Source organism: Myodes glareolus, chromosome 17 (genome assembly GCF_982192425.1).
Source record: "Myodes glareolus chromosome 17, mMyoGla1.1, whole genome shotgun sequence".
Lineage (NCBI taxonomy): Eukaryota > Metazoa > Chordata > Mammalia > Rodentia > Cricetidae > Myodes > Myodes glareolus.
Window position 1 is genome coordinate 48396268 of NC_142042.1, and position 19210 is coordinate 48415477.

At 49.2% G+C, this 19210-nt stretch overlaps 1 protein-coding gene across 4 annotated transcripts in view; it reads right to left on the minus strand.

Annotated features, from left to right (window-relative positions):
• Window positions 1–1705: 1705 nt before the first annotated feature.
• Sort1 (sortilin 1) overlaps window positions 1706–19210 on the minus strand; it is an 83195-nt gene continuing 65690 nt past the window's right edge. For 2 of the 4 annotated variants that reach the window (XM_085677825.2, XM_085677824.2), the window contains exons 13-21: window positions 18410–18578; window positions 17455–17645; window positions 15399–15588; window positions 11521–11637; window positions 9119–9227; window positions 7750–7848; window positions 6929–7035; window positions 6390–6501; window positions 1706–5765 (exon numbers count right to left, since the gene is read on the minus strand). In XM_085677825.2, the coding sequence (XP_085533951.2) occupies window positions 5751–5765; window positions 6390–6501; window positions 6929–7035; window positions 7750–7848; window positions 9119–9227; window positions 11521–11637; window positions 15399–15588; window positions 17455–17645; window positions 18410–18578 (1109 nt within the window). In that variant the 3' untranslated portion in view covers window positions 1706–5750. The remainder of the gene's footprint in view (window positions 5766–6389; window positions 6502–6928; window positions 7036–7749; window positions 7849–9118; window positions 9228–11520; window positions 11638–15398; window positions 15589–17454; window positions 17646–18409; window positions 18579–19210) is intronic. The other 2 variants (XM_085677827.2, XM_085677826.2) reach the window with 1 other exon arrangement.

The window sequence follows — 19210 nt, forward strand, 5'->3', positions numbered from 1 at the left end:
CACCCAAATTATTGGGTTTCCTATTACAGCCCCCGTTTTCTAACTCAGGGACCTGCGGTGCTGTATTTATTTAAAATTTTTCACTTTATTTTTATGTGTATCAGCATTTTGCATGCATGTATGTCTTTGCATCGTGTGTATGTCTGCTGCCTCTGAAGGCCAGAGTAGGGCGTCAGGTCTTCTGGGACTAAGTGAATTGCCATGTGGATGCTTGGAACCAGACCCAGGTCTTCGGAGAAAGTAGTCAGTGCTCTAACTGCTGAGCCATTCGAATGCCACATCCACACTTGAAGGTCAGAGGACAACTTTTGGGAGTCAGTTCTCTCCTTCCATCTTTTTAAACTCAGGATCGTCGGGCTTGGTGGCAGGCATCCTTACCCACTGAGCCATCTGATTGGCCCATCGATTGGGCTGGACTGGCCAGCCAGTGAGCTCCAGGAATCTTCTGTGTGTGGGATTGTTAAACAGGCTTGAGGCTTGAACTCAAGTCCTCTGTGTGGCGGGCACATTACTGACTGCTTTCTCCTGCTTAGCGAGACCCACTTTTTATTCCGCACTTAGTCACGTTTTTACAGAAAAGTAATCGGTCTGTAGTGTTAGCCCCTTCTTGTCCCTCAGATGTTGAGAATGTATAAAGAATCAAACTTAAAAAATAGAGACCCCTCAGGTCTGCTCCTTAGAAAATCCAGTTCAGAGCTGGGCACGGTGGCTCTTATGTGTAACCCCAGCACTCTGGAGGTAGAGGTAGGAGTACCACCATCAACTTTAGGGCAGCCTGGGCTTTCTGGGGCAGAGTCTTAGAACATGCTAGAATCCCTTGAACCATTGATTTAATCCTGCCCAAGGGGTGGCCCCTTCAAGAACAAGGCCTGTGCCCTGGCATCTCCAGACCCAGATATGGGAGCACCAAATGGAAGTATTGGCTCAAAGTGCTCTCCCATGGCAAGGTGGGATGGCTAATGGCCGAAGGCAGGTGGGCAGGAAGCTCCTTCAGGCAAAGCTTGGAAATGAGGAGGCTGAGACGCTAAAGGCCTGTGAGAGAGAAGGCACACATGGGACAAAATGGCCACAGGGAACACACGGTTCAGGAGTGCAAACACGCCACTGTGTCCACACGTGTAGAAACACACGGTTCAGGAGTGCAAACACGCCGCTGTGTCCACACGTGTAGAAACACACGGTTCAGGAGTGCAAACACGCCGCTGTGTCCACACGTGTGGAAACGCACGGTTCAGGAGTGCAAACACGCCGCTGTGTCCACACGTGTGGAAACGCACGGTTCAGGAGTGCAAACACGCTGCTGTGTCCACACGTGTAGAAACAGACACCGGAGAAAGTGTGTGGCGGGCTGTCGGGCTTCCAGGAGGTGACAGGAAGATGGCCCTACACAACCCCGTGGGAGGCAGATCTTGAGCATAAAGAGAATGGAAAGGACGAGAAAGAAAACTTCTGGGCAAGCAGTCCGTTTGTTTGGGAGTCGTTTCCTCAGAGTATCCGCCACCTTCCAAGCTGAAAGTGCACTAATTAGCTTCAAGCCAGAAGCATCTAACTGATGCTTTTCTGGCTGCCAGAGTTTTGATTTCTGAAGGCAGAAAGCTAAAACTCTAATAAACTGGAGCTTACTCATCTTGGTAGGTTAGGAACCAAAGTCCAGGCTGTTTTATTTCTAACCCAAATACTGCAAATATACAGAAAATTACCAGTACAAAGTTAAACACATCCAGATTTATTTACACAATGCTAAAGAAGTTTTGCGTTTTATTTCCATTTTGTGGGATTTCGTTATGGGGTCTGGCTTTGCTGTGTAAGTGACACAGGTCTTTGAAACTTGATAACCCCACCTCACATGCAGTGTTCTGTCCCAGGTGGGCAGACATCTGGAGTTCTCAGTGTACATGCAGTGGTGGTCACGACCCTGTTTAATGCTGTTCCAGGGAGGCAGCTGCCCCTCACAGCCGGGGCGGGGCCGCATGCTCAGAAAGGAACAAAGGACAAGAGGGGAAGGACAGGCACGTGGGGACCCTGAGCATTTCTGTGCATGAGGAGAAAGAGAATGCAGCCCCAGGCCTCCTCCCTGGAGCCTCAGAACACCAGGAAGTGGCAGAACCGCCAGGGGACAGGAAGTCACCAGACCACAGCTGAGGGCATGCGGAGGATGAGAAGGGCACTAAAAATCCGGGCCATACCGATAAATCATTAACATGTACACTATACAGTTTATACATGTATATATGTACACACACATATATATAAAGGTACAGATTAGCTTGTGTTATCCCATATAAACAGATACAGAAGAATGTACCGGTGTGAAAAAGTGCACGCAAGTCCTTGAAGACAATTTCAAGTTAGTGCTCCGATTCTTACTGTTATAATGCATGGAACCAGGAGACAAGCTGCGCCCGTGGTTTCTGCGACTCCACAGCAACCCATACCTGACAAAGCACTGGCCAACAGGACACAAAGTCTGGTACCTGCTTGCCAACCCTGGGCTTCCCTGTCAGTACATCATATGGCAAATCTTAAACTTTGGTTTTGTTCCAAAACACATTTAAGTTCACATCCCTTTCCCTCTGGTAGGAAAGTGATAAAAGATTGATATGCTGCGTCCCATCCTATTTTAGCAATCTTTGTGCATCCTGACTGAGCTGGGAGGGCTATGCCAACACATGGATGAACCCTTTGCCAGTGTGCAGAGGGGTGGGGTTCTTCAGAGCGCTGGAGCAAAGGAAGGCTCTACCCATATGGTTTACTTGCAGGGCAATAAAATGAGTAACGTCATACCAGGCCTCTCACTGTGGGGCTTGCTGGAATGTGCTGTGCCCCTCTCTGCATCCTAGCATCCCCATGATGGTTCAGTACAGTGTGCCCAGCCAGGGCTTCTAGGCCTGACCAGCAAAGGAGCTGAAGGCGGTCCACAATGCTACACTGCCAGAGAGGAAAAGCTAGTGCTGGCAGGCGGGGTGGGGGGGACGACTAGAGGGAAGCCCAAGAGCTGGGTCTGCACACCGGAATGCCGAGTCAGAGACAGTTAAGGCTGACAAAGCTTCTGGGCCCCCTGTGGAGCTGACAGCGCTCTCTGAAGGTCTCTGCTGCTGGGACCAGTGCCCCATTTAATTCACAGCGTTGGCACATCCAGCCCTGGCCTCAGGTCTCAGGAAAAACCCAAGGTCCTGAGGTCTCAGCAGAAAGCACGCTTTGGATTTAAAACTCAGGCCACCAGGGACAGTCTGATCTGTCTGAGCTATCTAACAGCATAAATCCTATCGCTCAAGTCTAGACTCGATCCTCTGCCCCACAAGGCCGAGAGTGCTGGGATGCTCTCCAGTGACGGTGCCAGGGCTGAGCAGGACAAACCAAACTGGATTTTTTTTTTTTTAAGACATAAAGAACTTAAAAATCTTAAACCTCTGGCTGGGGTTGCATATTTGTGAATGTGACTGATGCTGAGAGCTACCTTAGGGGCAACCCCCAAGCCCAGAGAGCCAGCTAGCTAGGGGAGAGACTCACTTCCTGTGCTCCAAACAGTGACCACCGCCAGGGCAGAGGGGACACTCGGATTGCCGTAGCTTTTTATTTCAGTCATGAAGCAGGGGGATAAAGTTTTGTTTTCTAAAGAGAAAACAATGCTCCGAAGAAACGCCACTGACCTGTCCTCAACCCCAGCAAGTCACACCGCTAGGAAGCTCCCCTCCAGATACTGAGCACCTTCCAGGCTCAGAGTCCTGAAGACCGGGGTGACTGACTCAATTTTGGCTGCTGAGCTCTATGGCAAGAATAGTGAGCAGCTTATGAGAGGATGTAAGGAAAGCAAGCAGAGCGCTGACGGGCTCTACAGAAACCTCGGAGGGTTAGAGACCAGTGTCAGCTCCATCAGAAAGTGAGTGACCACCGCCACACACTGCCTTATCTACCCACATCAGCCCCGGGATGTGCTGGAGGATAGCACGTGGCAGGAGAGGGCCTTTCCCCTTTGGCAGGAGGTGAGGATGGACAGAAGCTTTGATAAATTATGAGCTCGTATATCTTTGGAATTATTATAAATTTTAGAATCATACAAAAATCATACATTCTGGCTCTAACAAAGATGAATTCTCCTCACGGAAATGGTCCTAACTTCATTTTCTAGCAGAAGTTGCCCTGACTCATTAGCTGCAACACGCAGCGTCTCCAGGACTCTCCATCCACTTCCTCCCTCTCTCCTGCTGCTGTTCATTCTGGGGAGGAGTTAGCCATCTGCTCAAGCATTCTGACAAAAGTTTGGCACATTTACTTTTTACTGACTTTCTAGCTACAAAATGAAGTAGCAGCAAAATGGCATCTACTCAGGAGTGTCCTGGTTGTAACGACCGGGAAGAACCGCGCTGAGAGAAGCAGGGATAAGGAACCAAAGCCCCACCACACCATTGCCCTGTGTGGCTGGTATTCAGGCCATACTAAAAGGGAATCGTTACAGCTCTCCAATACCAGCTGGTCACCCCAAATCCACCCATCATATCCTATAACATTTAATTTGGAAAAATATCAGATAGAAAACATCTTAAAACATGAAAGTGATGTGCCACACATGGCATCACCTAGAAGCACACCTTCAGTGGGGTAAGCCAAAAGATTCTGCCCAGCAAATCATCAGTGAAAACATGGGAAGGTTGAGAAGGGTGGTCTGGTCATATAACTATGATTTTTAAAATGTCCATCAATCTGGAAACATCCCTAGTCCTGGTTTTATGGACAGTAGCAATGGAGGAGGAAGGAACAAGCAGCCATGGTTGTTCAACACTTGAGCCTCTGCAGTGGGTGCTAGGAAAATGGAAGGCTGTGACTGTCGGTCCTGGGACTGCATTGTGCGCTCAACAATGCGCTCTAGGAAAGGCATGGCGGAGCCTGGGCAGGCTTCCAGGCCAAGCCAGCATCCTGTCCTTGAGAGGCCCACTGGCCACACAAAGCACAGCTTCAAAGAGCCCAGAGCAGCCAGAGTTTTGTCTTTAATAGGAGTTAGGTCTAGTCGACTCTCTGTTGCTCCCTCCTCCTTGACACAAGTTAAAAATATGGCCCTGTAAGTTTTCCTGATTTAATGTCTTGGAAGCACGTGGTTAAGTTAGTTGCCAAAGGGCAATTAACAAGAGTATTGCCTAATTAAATGGGAACAGAAAAATCACCACAGTCTATAGTCACGGTTGGGGGTGGGGCCTGGAAGACAGCAGGGCTGGGGTGCAATGTTCTCTGAGCAGGGCTGTCCACAGATGGGGAAGAGCCGACCAGCCAGTGCCAGTCACTGCACCCTGTTTCCTTCTCCGAGGCTGCTTCCCATGGCCAGCAGAGCCCAGGGACGGCACCAGGTACGATGTGAGAGTTGAGCTGACAGTGGAGTTGGCAGATGCCCTGGGGTAGGCACCACCCGGAACACACAAGAGTGGGGTCAGCGAAACAATCCCTTTGAATCCTATTTCATTTCCCTTGACACACAAACAAACCAACAGGAACCTAAAAGCCCACACGTTTACAAAAGACAGAACTTGAAACAAAAAGTTAAAAGAATTTAAAATTTCCCCCCTCTTCTCAGAGCCAACTGTGAGATCGGCCAGGGTTCCCCACCCCCACCCTGCGTTCTTTAGTGTAGGTCCTTTGGGCTTGGATGAAGCAGCAGAAACAGAGCTGGGTCCGGCGCACTGGGAAATTTATTTCCCCAAGTCTGTAGGAGGTACTGGGGCTCCGCCCACGCTCGGTCCCAGCTTCTCTGAAGAGCTATTCTATTCCAGAAGGTCCTGAAAAGAAAGACACGCGTCGCTGACTGACAAAGAAAGCTATTTTGAAAGCAATCGCCTACTTTCTTGGCTGGTCAGATTTTGTAGCCGGTTAGCGCTGCTTCTAGCTTATGCATAACTTGGTCCCAACTGTATCTTTAAAAACTTAAAATAGATTTATTATTTATTTTCATCTTACATGTATGGGTGTCTTGCCTGAATGTATGTCTGTGTACCGTGAGCACACTGGGCACCTTTGGAGGTCAGAAGAAGGCCCTGGACCCCTGGGACTAGAGTTAGAGACAGTTGTGAGCCACCATTTGCAGAGAACGGAACCTGCGCTGTCTGCCAGAGTAACCAGTGCTCTTAGCCTCTAAGTCATCTTTCCAGAGATTGTCTTGATCACAAGTAGAAAAATAAATTTTTTGTTTTGTTTTATTTTGTTTTTTGAGACAGGGTTTCTCTGTGTACCCCTGAATGTCCTGGAACTTGCTCTGTAGACCAGGCTGATCTAAACTCACAGATACCCGTCTGCCTCTGCCTCCTGAGTGCCTGGATTAAAGATGTGCACCACCAATGCCTGACTGCAAAATAATTTTTAAGACTGAAATTTTAGGATAATTTCTCAAGAAGAAGGCGTCTCACCTCATCTGAATCATCATGATAACCGCTTTTAGCGTGGGAGGCTGTGTCCAAAGCATCCACCCCGTCAGCCTCAGCATGCTGCTGCAGCACAGAGTACCGGTGGACCAGGAACCTGGGGAGGACACCGCCGTTAGTTTCCTGAGCTGAGTGGGGAGCATTTCTTATAGCATGGGGTTTCCACTGATTTCAACACTCATGGCCGTGTAGCGTGCAGATATAATAAGACACAAATCTCGAGGGCTATTACTCCACCTAGCTTTCAGTCAAGAGAAAGGGATTACGTGGGCCACAGTAGCGTTTTTGCCTTGGATTCAGGACCTCTGATCCACTTCCCTTCTTTTTTTTTTTAAATATTTATTTATTTACTTATTATGTATACAATATTCTGTCTGCAGATCAGAAGAGGGCACCAGACCTCATTGCAGATGGTTGTGAGCCACCATGTGGTTGCCTGGAATTGAACTCAGGACCTTTGGAAGAGCAGGCAATGCTCTTAACCGCTGAGCCATCTCTCCAGCCTCCACTTCCCTTCTTCTTACCTTCCGCCACAAACATATTTCTTCACAATGAGCACTCCTGCTACAACTGTGACCAGCATCAGTCCCACGATGGCCAGGATAATAGGAACAGAATTCGACTTGGAATTCTTGATAAATTAAAACACAAACAGAGGTGCAGTCAGGCATGCATGGTCTAGGGCTTCAAAGAGGCTGCTCATTTCTTTGAGTGACCCACAGTCCAAGGCACTGAGTTCGGGCACTTCTCCACCCCCCAGATGAACCATCTCAGTGTGACCAGGAGGCTAGCACACCAGCACAGGGAATCTGAACTCCGAATGTCTAGACGCTGTAGTGCAGAGTCCTCAATGTCAAAGTTACCGTGGACGCCTTGACAACTGCCTCAAATCAGGTATCAGGCACGTCTAACCTGACATTGCAATGTGATGCTGTCCTCTATAAACTTCATGCTTGAGAACTGTTCAGTTAAGCTCCCCACCCCCACTGCATAAAGAATTCACATTTTAAACAAGTGTACAATTTTGTGTGCTGGGTCACCTTCACAGCTGTTCTTGGCTGCACATTGCCCTGGGGTCATGGGGTGGACACGCCTAGAAGATCACTATGGTCACGGTGACTATTCCTTGCCCCTTGTTTACAACTCCTGGAGCTTAAGGGTGGAGCTGGAAGTGAGACTGAGCATAGAGGCTGAATGAGTCTATAAGAAGCTAGCGTCTTTGAAGCCGTGTGTCACTACTATTCCAGTAAGGCCACTATATGACATTAAGATTTCTGTTATTACTTAACTTCTGGCGTGTTTTTACAAATAAGCCTTATCATATCATTGTTTGCGTGTAACCTACCTGCTTCTGGGTAGGAGATATGAAGTGTGTGTTTTCAGTGTATCCAAGAGGAGGCGGAGCTGGATTCTGGGACAAGCTGTGTCCCTGTGGGCGGGAGTCCTGTGCAATCACACACACAAACACTCTGAGGACAGCCACCAGCAGTCCAGGGCAGGGGTGCAGAGAAGGAGGAACTTGCCCCCTACAAATACACACACCCACACACTCTTCCCTCATTGCCTTCAAGTCCCACCCTTGTCAGGGTCTCATCCCTTAGAACAGCAGGGAGGAGGGGCTGCGGTTGTCAGGTCAGATTAGGGAGATGGATCCTCAGCTCATCTCCGTCACTGTGCCGCTGCTTCACCAGGAGGCCCTCCCTGGTGACCCCATCTCCAGGGCTCCACTGACACAGCAGCACCACGCTTCCTAGGACCTGCTGTGAAGTGGTGCACACCTGACTGCACTTAGCTTTTCACTTGACACACATGCAGGGCTTAGCTCAGCAACCCTCCCTCCTGTGCAGGGCTCCATGTGTGTGCAAATCTCCAGTCCATGGCCCTTTATGGTATTTTCTTTTATATTTATTCCCCGGAGGCTTGTTTTTATTTTATTTTAGTTTAGTTTAGTTTCTTTCTTTCTTTCTTTTTTTCCCGAGACAGGGTTTCTCTGTGTAGTCTTAGCCATTCTGGAACTCTCTCTAGACCAGGTTGGCCTTGAACTCAGAGATAAACCTGCCTCTGTCTCCCAAGCACTGGAATTAAAGGCCTGCATCACCACTGCCCAGCTTTGTTTTATTTGTAAGTTGTATGTGTGTGTATGAGGGTGTATGTATAGCCATGTGTGAGTACAGTACCTACAGGATCCAGAAGAGGGTGTCGGATCCCTTGGAGCTGGAGTTACAGGCAGTTGTGAGCTGCCTGACATGGGCACTGGAGAGCAATCTGGGGTCCTCTGCCAGAGCCTGCCAGAGTATTGCTGACTGCCAGGCCATCTCTAGTACCATTTGTTTTGGAGAGAGTGTCTCATGCAGCCCAGGATGACCTCAAACGAGCTATGTGATAGTTCAATATGTGTATCCTCCACCCACTGAACATGACTTAAATATTTTTTTTTTTCTGAAGAACTCTGGGCCTCAGAAACTCTACAACCCCATGCTTTTGAGACCTTCCTAACTTTACACAATACCATTTTCCCCAAGCACACACCAGCTCTTAGCGGGATGACCTTGTCACTGGGGTACGTGATGGGTCCTTTGCCCTGACAGTTTCCTGTGAACGTTCTGCAGAAGCATTGCGGACAACTCCATGCTGGTGCCAAAGTGTAACTGTTTTTTCCTGGCAGAACGTGAACTCCCACCTGTACCCGGAAACTAGACCTGTTTTTAACATACCTGCTTCTTGGGGTTCAAGAAATTGCTCGTGCATTTCTTTTTCAAGTCTTTTACTTCCCGGGCTGGATTCATCCCCCCTTGGCATCTGTCTCCTGGGATTTTCCGGTACCTGAAAGACAGGAGATCGTTCACCGTGGCTGGCAGGGCTGTTGTTTTCTGGGGGAAGGCATAGAGTCAGCAGTCAGGGCCTCTGGCTGGGGAGCACCTGACCACTGCTTTGCAGGAGCTGTGGGCATTCTGTCTGGCAGGCCGTGGGATATATGGAGCCTTGAAGAAACAAGTTTGTGAAAGTTTCCCAAAATGTCGTCAGTGATGGCGACAGCGATGGGGGTGGGCTTGACAACCGGGAAGCACAGTACTAATACAAGGGTCAGCCGGCTGCCAACAGTGACGCCTGTCAGAGAAGAGGGTCTCTACTGAGCAGTGGAGAAGCCAAATGGCTGCTCCAAGACATGATGTTTGTATTAGATGATGTGCAAGATGCATCACACAATAAACACCACACACACATCACACATACACAACACCACACACATCACACACATATTACACACATCACAACATCACACACATTACACACATACCACACACACATACACAACAGCACACACACACAACATCACATACACCACACATAAATACACACCACACACTTCACACACACCACATACATGCCCACAGAACACAGCTACCCACAGACCACACACACACACACACACATACACCACACACATATACAACCACACATACCATACTCAAAAGTCTCAGACAAAAAAGGGAGGAAGGGAAGAAATTTTTTTTTTTTTTAAAACATAAGAATATATTCCTGGGTTCTTGCCTCTTTCCAGAAAACAAGAGTTGAAAATGGCAGAAAGTTCTCATCTCTGGGAAACAGAAACTCTTACAAACCCTCTAGCTTCACTTGTTTTTGAACTGAATTTAAAAAGCACCAGTGCCAGGCAGTGATGGCGCATGCCTTTAATCCCAGCACTCGGGAGGCAGGGGCAGGCAGTCTTTGTGAATTCAAGGCCAGCCTGGTCTACAAGAGCTAGTTCCAGGACAGGCTCCAAAGCTACGGAGAAAACCTGTGTGAAAAGCCAAAAAACAAAACAAAACAAAACAAAACAAAACAAAACAAAAAAAGCACCAGTCTCGGGGGCCATACAGCTGTTCCTCACCAGCTGAGTTGTAGTATCTCTGATGTGTGGGTTGTGACAATCATGGCTGCCTGTGTTCATTTTCAGGGCCTGTTGTTTTGCTTTGTTTTAAGGCAGGGTCTCACACTAGTAGCTCTGGCTGTCCTGGAATACACTAGGTAGACTAGCCTGGCCTTGAACCCACAGAGATTGACCCACCTCTGCCTTGCAAGTGCTGGAATTAAAGGGGTGCACAATTTTCATGGACTTAAAAGGCCACTTCTGTTGAAAACACAACTCAAGTGACTTTGCAAGTGACCTTCTGAATGATCTACCACAATTCGATGGGTGACCTTAGGCATTAAAGGACCCCAAACCTGCAACTTCAAACTACGGGAACACTGCTTCTGAGCATGTCCTGTTCTGAGAGGAGCTATGAGGGGAAGCCACGCATGTGCAGGGCACCGACCGTCTCGCCTCTCTTCACATTTATTCACGCCGTCTTTTCTCCAGACTTCTGGCCAGCCTCGAAGGAGCCGTGTGATGAGGACTGGTGGTGAACTTAGGCTGACCCTCCTGCCCTGGTGGCCTGCGTGCTGGGGTTACACACAAGCACCGCCCCATCAACTTTCATCCTGTTCTTTATCCCACAAGTATCGCTAAACCCCATCCTTAGGACTGGGGACTTAAAGTGTGTTCTCGGGTTTCTATAAGCTTGGCTACCTCCTCAGGAAGTCCTGTTTGGCAAATGAATTGTTTTGTTGGCTGAAATTCTATGAGGCAGGCAGAACAGGCATGGGTCCAGGGCAGCGGGTGGGGAGGGACGCTGTCTGTGGGGTATTTTGTGTCGTTTCAGGGCTGGCACAGGCTCAGCATTTCTGTGTCTTGCTGTCCGGCACATGTCTGTCCCTTTCCATTGCACCCAGAACTCAGATCCCGAGAGCTTATTAAGAATAGCACAAGAATGGGAGAGGGGTGTCCATCAGCCAAGAGAGAGAGCTTCTGGGCCCCCTTTGAGCAGCGCCTTCTCCTGTGAAATTAACTAAAACGGAAAACGCAGTTCCTCAGCTGTGCTGGAGTCAAGAGCCCCAGGAGGTCGATGGCTGCCATCTGGACATGGCAGACGACACACCATTTTATCATCACAGAAGCTCTCCTAGATGGTGCTTTCATGAATGTTCTGGAATACTGCTCATTTGGAACTACATGGCTATAAGCTGCTCTGGCCAGAGCAATGAGGCCCTTGCCAAGGAGGGGCCCTCTTACCCATTTGTCGTCAGGTGCTCCTCTTTGCCATACAGACAGAATTCTAACTCGTGCCCCTTCAGTTCCGGCTGCTCGACACACTCCGAGGCATTTTCTGGACGGAAGTAGCCAAAGTCACTGCAAGAATCAACAACAAGGACACTTTTGAGGGTGCCTGCAAGCCAGCACATTGCCACTAGTCAAGAGAGGGTTGACACTCCTGTCACTGACGCTCCAATTGAGGCTGAACAGTTGCTAAGGTGGTGGTAAGGTGTGAACAGTTGCTAAGGTGGTGGTAAGGTGTGAACAGTTGCTAAGGTGGTGGTAAGGTGTGAACAGTTGCTAAGATGGTGGTATCTTCGCAGGTATGCTCCTGAGCGTGGATCTCCAGTGCCTCCCCAGAGGACTGCATGAAAGACTTGGTCCCCCGTGAGGTGCTACTGAGAGGTAGCAGAGTCTTTCTAGGGGCTTAGTGGAGAGGCTGCAGGTCCCTGGGGGCCCTGGCTTCTTCCTCTTCTGTCACATTTTGGTCACAGGGACCAACTTGCTCTTCCTCACGTTTCTATCCCGAATGTAGCTTCATCCACAGGCCCGGGACAGTGGAGCCTGACCAGGGCTTTCCTTGGACAGCTTTTCCCTTAGTAAGTCAGTTACCCTGGGCATTCACCAAAGTCATGGAAAGAAACCGGTCCCTTAGGAACAGCCACAGAGAAGGCTTACTGATGAGGAAAGATGGACTAGGCCCCGCAAACTTGCAAATAGACAAGATCTCTGGGGTAGGGGACCTACAGCAACCCAGGCTCGGGGAAGGGCCAGACTGTGGCTTACAGCAGGGCAGGGTCCCTAACAACAAAGGGGCCTCAGCAGCATAAGCAATGGATCTAAATTCAGACAATTCTTGTCTTCACCTCCACATGTCACTCATTAACTGTTGCTCTTGGGAATACATGTTCTTATATTTTCTCTCCTGTCCATCTCAGCTTTCTAGATAGCCCTAGGCTCCAATATGAACGCTCCTTCCTGCCCTCCACCCCTCTGTGTACATGTGCACGCACTTAGCATGTATACATGTACATATGTCCACACCCATGCAGAAGTCAATGTCAGGTGTCCTTTATACGCCCCCCCCATTTCCTTATTTTTGGAGCCAGGGTCTCTCACTGAACGTGGAGCTCACCAACTGACTGGGGGACTCGGGATTTGCCTGTCTCTCCCCCACGTCTACCACTGAGGTTACAGACGTGTGTCACCAGGTCTTGCTCTTGTGTGCAAGCTGAGGGTCAGAATTCATAGTCTCATGCCTATTCAGGAAAGCTCTCAAGCCACTGGTCCGTCTCCCCAGTCTTCCCCCTCCATTCTGCTCATCTCCCCAGTCTTCCCCCTCCATTCTGCTCATCTCCCCAGTCTTCCCCCTCCATTCTGCTCATCTCCCCAGCCTCCCCCTCCATTCTGCTCATCTCCCCAGTGTTCCCCCTCCATTCTGCTCATCTCCCCAGTCTCCCCCTCCATTCTGCTCATCTCCCCAGTGTTCCCCCTCCATTCTGCTCATCTCCCCAGTCTTCCCCCTCCATTCTGCTCATCTCCCCAGCCTCCCCCTCCATTCTGCTCATCCCCCCAGTCTCCCCCTCCATTCCACCCATCTCCTTGTAGTACCTCTCGTCCACCCTGCTGTTTTCTCCATGGCTGATCCTCTACATAGCATTCGTGCTTTGGTCCTGCTTTTCCCACCCACCCTTGCATCACAGAGAATATGAAAAAGGAAGTCAATCTCTCCACCACTCACTAGGGCCTTCTCCTCAGCCTACATATGGTTCCCTAGAAATCATTTCCTTATCTCTCCCCATTTCCCTTCCCCAAAGCTCTCTCTTGGGATTGAACTCAGGGCTTGACAAGTGCTCCAACCCTGACTATATACCCAGTCTCTAGCCATAGTTTTTGTAGGAATACTTTTAATTACTTTATTTTGCTCTCTTAGATCATTGAACACCCCCCCACCCGAAACACACACACACACACACACACACACACACACACACACACACACACGCACATATACATACACACACTGCTTGGGACTTAACCCAGACCCTCCCCACCCGTGCCAGGCAAATATTTTACTGCTAAACTAAACTACATCTCTAGCCCCTTATTTTTTTTTTAATTTCACGAATTTTAGCCTTAATGCCTTCTGCAAGCTTGAAATATGTCTAAGTCCCCACAAGGCTTACTGTCATCAAACCCAGTATTTTCTCTCCGGTTCCCGCCCCTCAGCATTTCCAAATCTGTCTACAGCAGCACTTTTCTCCCACCACCTGAGAGGGAAAGTTAGCTACTGCCCTCCACCTGGGCTCTGACTCAATCATTCCTTTCTTTTCCTTTTGAAATCGTAGCCCTAGCAGGTCTGGGACACCCTGTGTAGATCAGGCCAGCCTGGTGCTCTCGGGGCTCAAGTGTCTCCCTCTGTATCATGACCTCCCTGACTGCCCACAGCTTTCCTTGGGTGGTGATGCTCACGGCAGTCCACTGGCTTCTAGGCTCCACTCCCTTCCTTCCTGGATGCACAGAGGCAAATGCCTCATAGGCACTAATGGCACCTCCTCCACAAGACCTTCTGCGATTCTCCTCCATTCCACCACAGGGGAAATCTCCTCTCTTCACCTCCCAGCTATTGTGTGTGTGAGTCTGCTGAGGGACACGGGGGCTTCAAAGTGGTGCTGTCTGTCTTAGACAGTAAAGGCCAAGGGGGTTCCCAGGCCAGATCTTCCCCAGGACCAAGCGCTCCGCAGGACCATAGCACTCTAGGAAACAGTGGCAGCTCAGGGGAGGGGTCAAGGGCAGGAAGCTATGGGGCTACCTCAGGCTTGACTGTAAGTCAGAGGCCAGTGGAGCGAGGAGCACTTCCTGTGGGATGGAGATGGAGGACCTGCATCTCCTTCAGATCTGCATTTGATGTCACTGTAGCTCAAGGAACTACGACAAGGGAGGCAAGGCCATGTCCTCTCTCTTTGTCCAAGTGCTTTGGGACCCGCTTTTCCTTCCTGTCAGCATCTGCCACAAGCAGCAAGTTACTACCTGCGATACAAAGCAGTTCCTACTTGCCCCAACTTTCCTCATTTGAGTGACACTGGCCTCTTTCACATCAACACCAGAGCAAGGAAGGGATTCTTCATCCCTGTGGTCCTGAACTCTAGGGAGTCCATCATGGTGACCTCTAAACCTCAGTGACACCTAGGGACCATGAACAGATGGACATCACCTCTAGTGTCAGGATCAGTCTTACAGATCCTGGTGATCTGGTGATCCAGAGCCTAACACCTTCCGGCAGGCTGTCTGCAAAGCCCAATCTCCTCCCTGTCCCAAACCACCTTTCCTGTTGTGTTTGGCTCATAATTCTATATACTGCCCCACCCCCTGTGCCCAAACTCTCTTCCTTTTTAAAACTTAATTTTTTTTTTTGAGACAGGGTTCTTATATATCCCAGGTTATTACCGAACTCACTATGTAGCTGAGGGAGACCTTGAACTTTTGATCCTCCTGCCTCTACCTCCCAGGTGCTGGGATTATTATCATGACTCAACACAGTTTATTTGATGCTGGGAATTGAACTCAGGGCTTCATGCATGCAGGCAAACACTATACCAACTGAGTTACCTGCCAAGACCATTTTCCTTCTTATATAATTCCTGTCCTTCCCACTGTGTCCAGGTCAGAATCTCTAAGGCTGTGTCCAGTGACTGATTAACATGATAAAATAACCCGTCTAAATGTTAGCAATGTTCGGTTCCCTTTCTTGGTGCTTCCCTTTTGTGGACAACAGTCTGGGGGAAAGGAAAGTCGGTAGTGTTTTCACCTTCCCACACATGGGACAGGGGAGAGAGGAATCTGGGGAGTGCTGGTACCAGAGGAAGTCTTCCAAGGAGCAGGGACAGAAGGAGGGCTGCTTGGCTGCCACATAGTCTCGCCCATTCTGACAGACAGATGACTTTCGTAGCCGGAGGAACTGTTCTTTATAGCCCAAAATGCAGCCATCTTTGTAATCTCCAGGGTCTGTGGAGTGTGCCAGCCATGTGGTATAGTCATCCTCTTCACCTAAAGGACAGACAGAATGTTCAGAAAGTCAGCGCAACACACAGCCCACCTACAGAAGAGAGAGGCAGCTGCCAGGCTAAGGGAAGGAGGTGGAGACAGGTGCGGATAGCTGATTCCAAGTGACTTTAGTATAGAACCTCCTACAGCTGCTCTTCCTCGTGACAGAAGAAGACTAGAGATAAGACTAGCAGATGGCGAGCCATCTTGCCTTCTGTTGGGATTAGAGGCAACCTTTGTTTTAAAGTGAGGCTGTATAGGGACCACTAGGGTCTTTCCAAACCAACAGGCTGCTGTCTGCTGTGATGGCCTGGGCACTCCATCCCTGGAGTTGTCAGAGACCAGCAGGCATGTTTCTCATCCTGGGGCCCTTTGTTTAGTATAAGGCACTAAAGAGGCTGAGCCCGGCCTGGTGTGACACACGCGGTTGGTTTCCAGCAGAAGGGAGAACAGCCTCTGCCCAGCTTTTCTCTAGAGGCCGATGGCTCTCTGACACTGGATGTCGACATCTGTTTCTGCTTTAGTATTCCACATCATCTACTCCTAGGAATATTGATGTGGGATGTCCTTCTGTATATGTGTCGCTTTTATTGGTTAATGAATAAAGCCGTTTTGGCCAATAGCTTAGCAGAGTAAAGCCAGACAGAAAATCTGAACACAGAGAGAAAGTAGGTGGAGTTGAGGGAGACACCATGTAGCCACCGAAGGAGAAAGATGCCAGGACACTACTGGAAGGCCACAGCCTTGTGGCGATACACAGATTAATAGAAATGGGTTAATTTAAGATGTAAGAGCTAACTAGAAATATGCCTGAGCCATTGGCCAAACAGTGTTATAGTTTGGAGTTTATAAATTATAATTTATGCCAGTGTGATTATTTGGACCTGGGTAGCTGGGAAACAGAAGTGTGGTCTCTGTTCACAGAAAATACTCAGCATAGACCCCAGAGTGGCGCCTGGGCTTTTACCTTCGGGACCTGAAGATCAACGGTGAGCCAGCCTGCTAGGGAGCAGGTGCCTACACATATCCTAACGATCTTAATCTGAGAGCTCACAGAGAATTCCCTGCTGAGGGACAGACTTGCAAGGCAGTGCCTTCCACCCTCTTCACTGCAGTTTGAAGACAAGAGCCTCAGATTTCAAACCACACTAAATGTCTTGTAGAAGGGTGAGGCCAGGCTGATAGCCCTGTGTCACAGGAGCTGAAGGATTAACTGAACACTTGTCTCTAAAATGAGTCAGACTTTAAGCCCTTGATTATACGATGCCAACATGTAAACACAGGGCTTTCCTTTAGCCTACATTTTCTCACTGTGCCACGAATGGGTTTCCCTGTGACACTCTAGGGCACCATGTGCTGGACACTTTCTTCCTGATGTCCTTGGTGCCTGCCCAGTGTTCACTCTAGAGCCTCAGCTAGTATTAAAGATTAAAGATCCCTCCTGCAGTGCAAAGCTATATTGTCCTATAAGGCAGCCCTCGCCCATGCGGCTGGGATGAACTGAGACATGCTAGGGATTGTTGACTTAGAAGGAAAGGAAGTAAACTATCCCACAATCTTTCACATCATCCACATGCTGAAATGATGTTTTGGACATTGATAGATAATTCTATCACCTTCTATTTTATAACGTAGATGACAGAGTAACTTAAATCACACAGGCGCCCCTTGTATTCCTTTGCACAGTGCTAGCCCCAGGGATGCTTTGCTATTCCACTGCTGGACTGCCCACACAGAGAACATCTCTCATCGCCTTCCGTGTGTGTGTGTGCATTTGACTATCCCGGTTGTAAGAGACTTCTCTGAATGGGTTCTTTGGGGAAAGGAGTTTACAAGTCGCAACTGGGAAATCCTGAAGGAGATACTCACAATTCCGCTCAAGGATGTCTTTGAAGTCGACCGTGTAGGAGACCCACTGGCGGGTGATGAAGGACTCTGTGAACCCCCAGATGCTGATGTTCATGGACCGGGCTCCAGGCTCCGAGGCCAGCCCGGTGAAGTAGATGGGCTCCTGTGTGAATGCATAGCTCTGCCAGCACTGGCCCTCATCTGTGGAGAACCTGCAGCCGGGGTCAGAGAAGGATCATGACAGAGGACCAGCGTGGACTGGGGTATCAGGGACGCATCTACCGTTGGTCCCCAGTCGGGGGGAACCCTTCTGTCTGACAATACCGCTAGCTGGCAGGGTCTGAGAAAGGATTCATTCATAGAACGCATGGGAGAAAATACCTCTTTCCAAGGAAGAAAAAGCAGTAACTGAGGGAAGAACTGTTTCTAATGTAACAGATTCCAAATCAATAGGAATTTAGATAGACTTGAAATACCTCACATTTTTTGTATCATTTGTACTTAAGTCATTTCTAACTCAGAGTGCTTGGGAAATCTATATTTGGGGGGGCGGGCGAAAGAAGATCATTTTTGTCATTTAGTTGTGGTGTGTGAATGCCACAGAGCTTGGGTAAGAGGATCACTAGCCAGTGTGTGTGTATGTGTGTATGTGTGTGTGTAGTGGTGGGGTCTGTTCTTTCCTTCCACCATGTGGGGTCTAGGTATTGAAAACTCTGATCATCAAGCTTGGCATCAAACCATTACTTGATGACCCAAGGGGGGAAATCATTCAGTGATAAAATACACAGCTAGGAGGAGGAAAACGCAGTATCACCCAATCTGGGATGCTCTGAACAGAATCCCCCCATAGCCTTCACTCTAGTTCTGCAGAGTCTACCAAGGTAAATCAGGGCCCATGGCTCTGTGCAACGAGCCCAGGAGCTTCCCCGCCACTGCCCTCTACACAGACCCGTGTGGGAGCCGAGAGCATGCATACTTAATCACATTGATAGGACGGTTGCTGTGTTCAATGGCCACGATGATGCCTCCAGAGTCCAGGATGGTGTAATAGTGGGGCCCTTCCAGCATCTTCGCCCAGGAGTAACCCCCATCATCTGAGATGTACACGTCTGGGACCATCACCGAGATGGCGTCTCCCACACTACCTGCAAAGACAGTGACCGTTAGCATACATGAAACATGAAGCAAAGAGGATTTACTGATAAGAGAACACTTCCGAATGAATTTACTACTCTATTCTCACCAGATCTGTCATCATGTTCTAATTACCTGTAGCAGTTGTCCCTGTAACACAGCCTAGTGTTGTCTGAATCTTAAGTTGAGGGACTGCCCAGGTCAGACTGGCCCAGAACCACATCTGTGATTGCCTTGACTAATGATTGACGTGAGAGGGCACAGCCCACTGTGGGCAGCATCAACCCTTTAGCAGGTAGTTCTGAGTTGTGTAAGAAAGTTGTATAAGGAAGCATAAGAAAGAAGACTAAGCATGAGCCTGTGAGAGATGTAGCCTGGGAATAAGCCAACAACTGCTCCATGGTCCCAGCCCTGACTTCCTTCAACGATGAACTGTGACCTGGAAGTATAAGATGAAAGAAATCCTTTCCTCCTCAGGTTGTATTTGACCAGAGTGGTTTATCAAAGCAACAGAAAAGAAACTGGAACAGAGCACAGAAGTCACCTGCAGTGGGGTGGGGGGTGGGAGAGGGGTGAGGGGTGGGTGGGGGTGGGAGAGGGGTGAGGGGTGGGTGGGGGTGGGAGAGGGGTGAGGGGTGAGGGG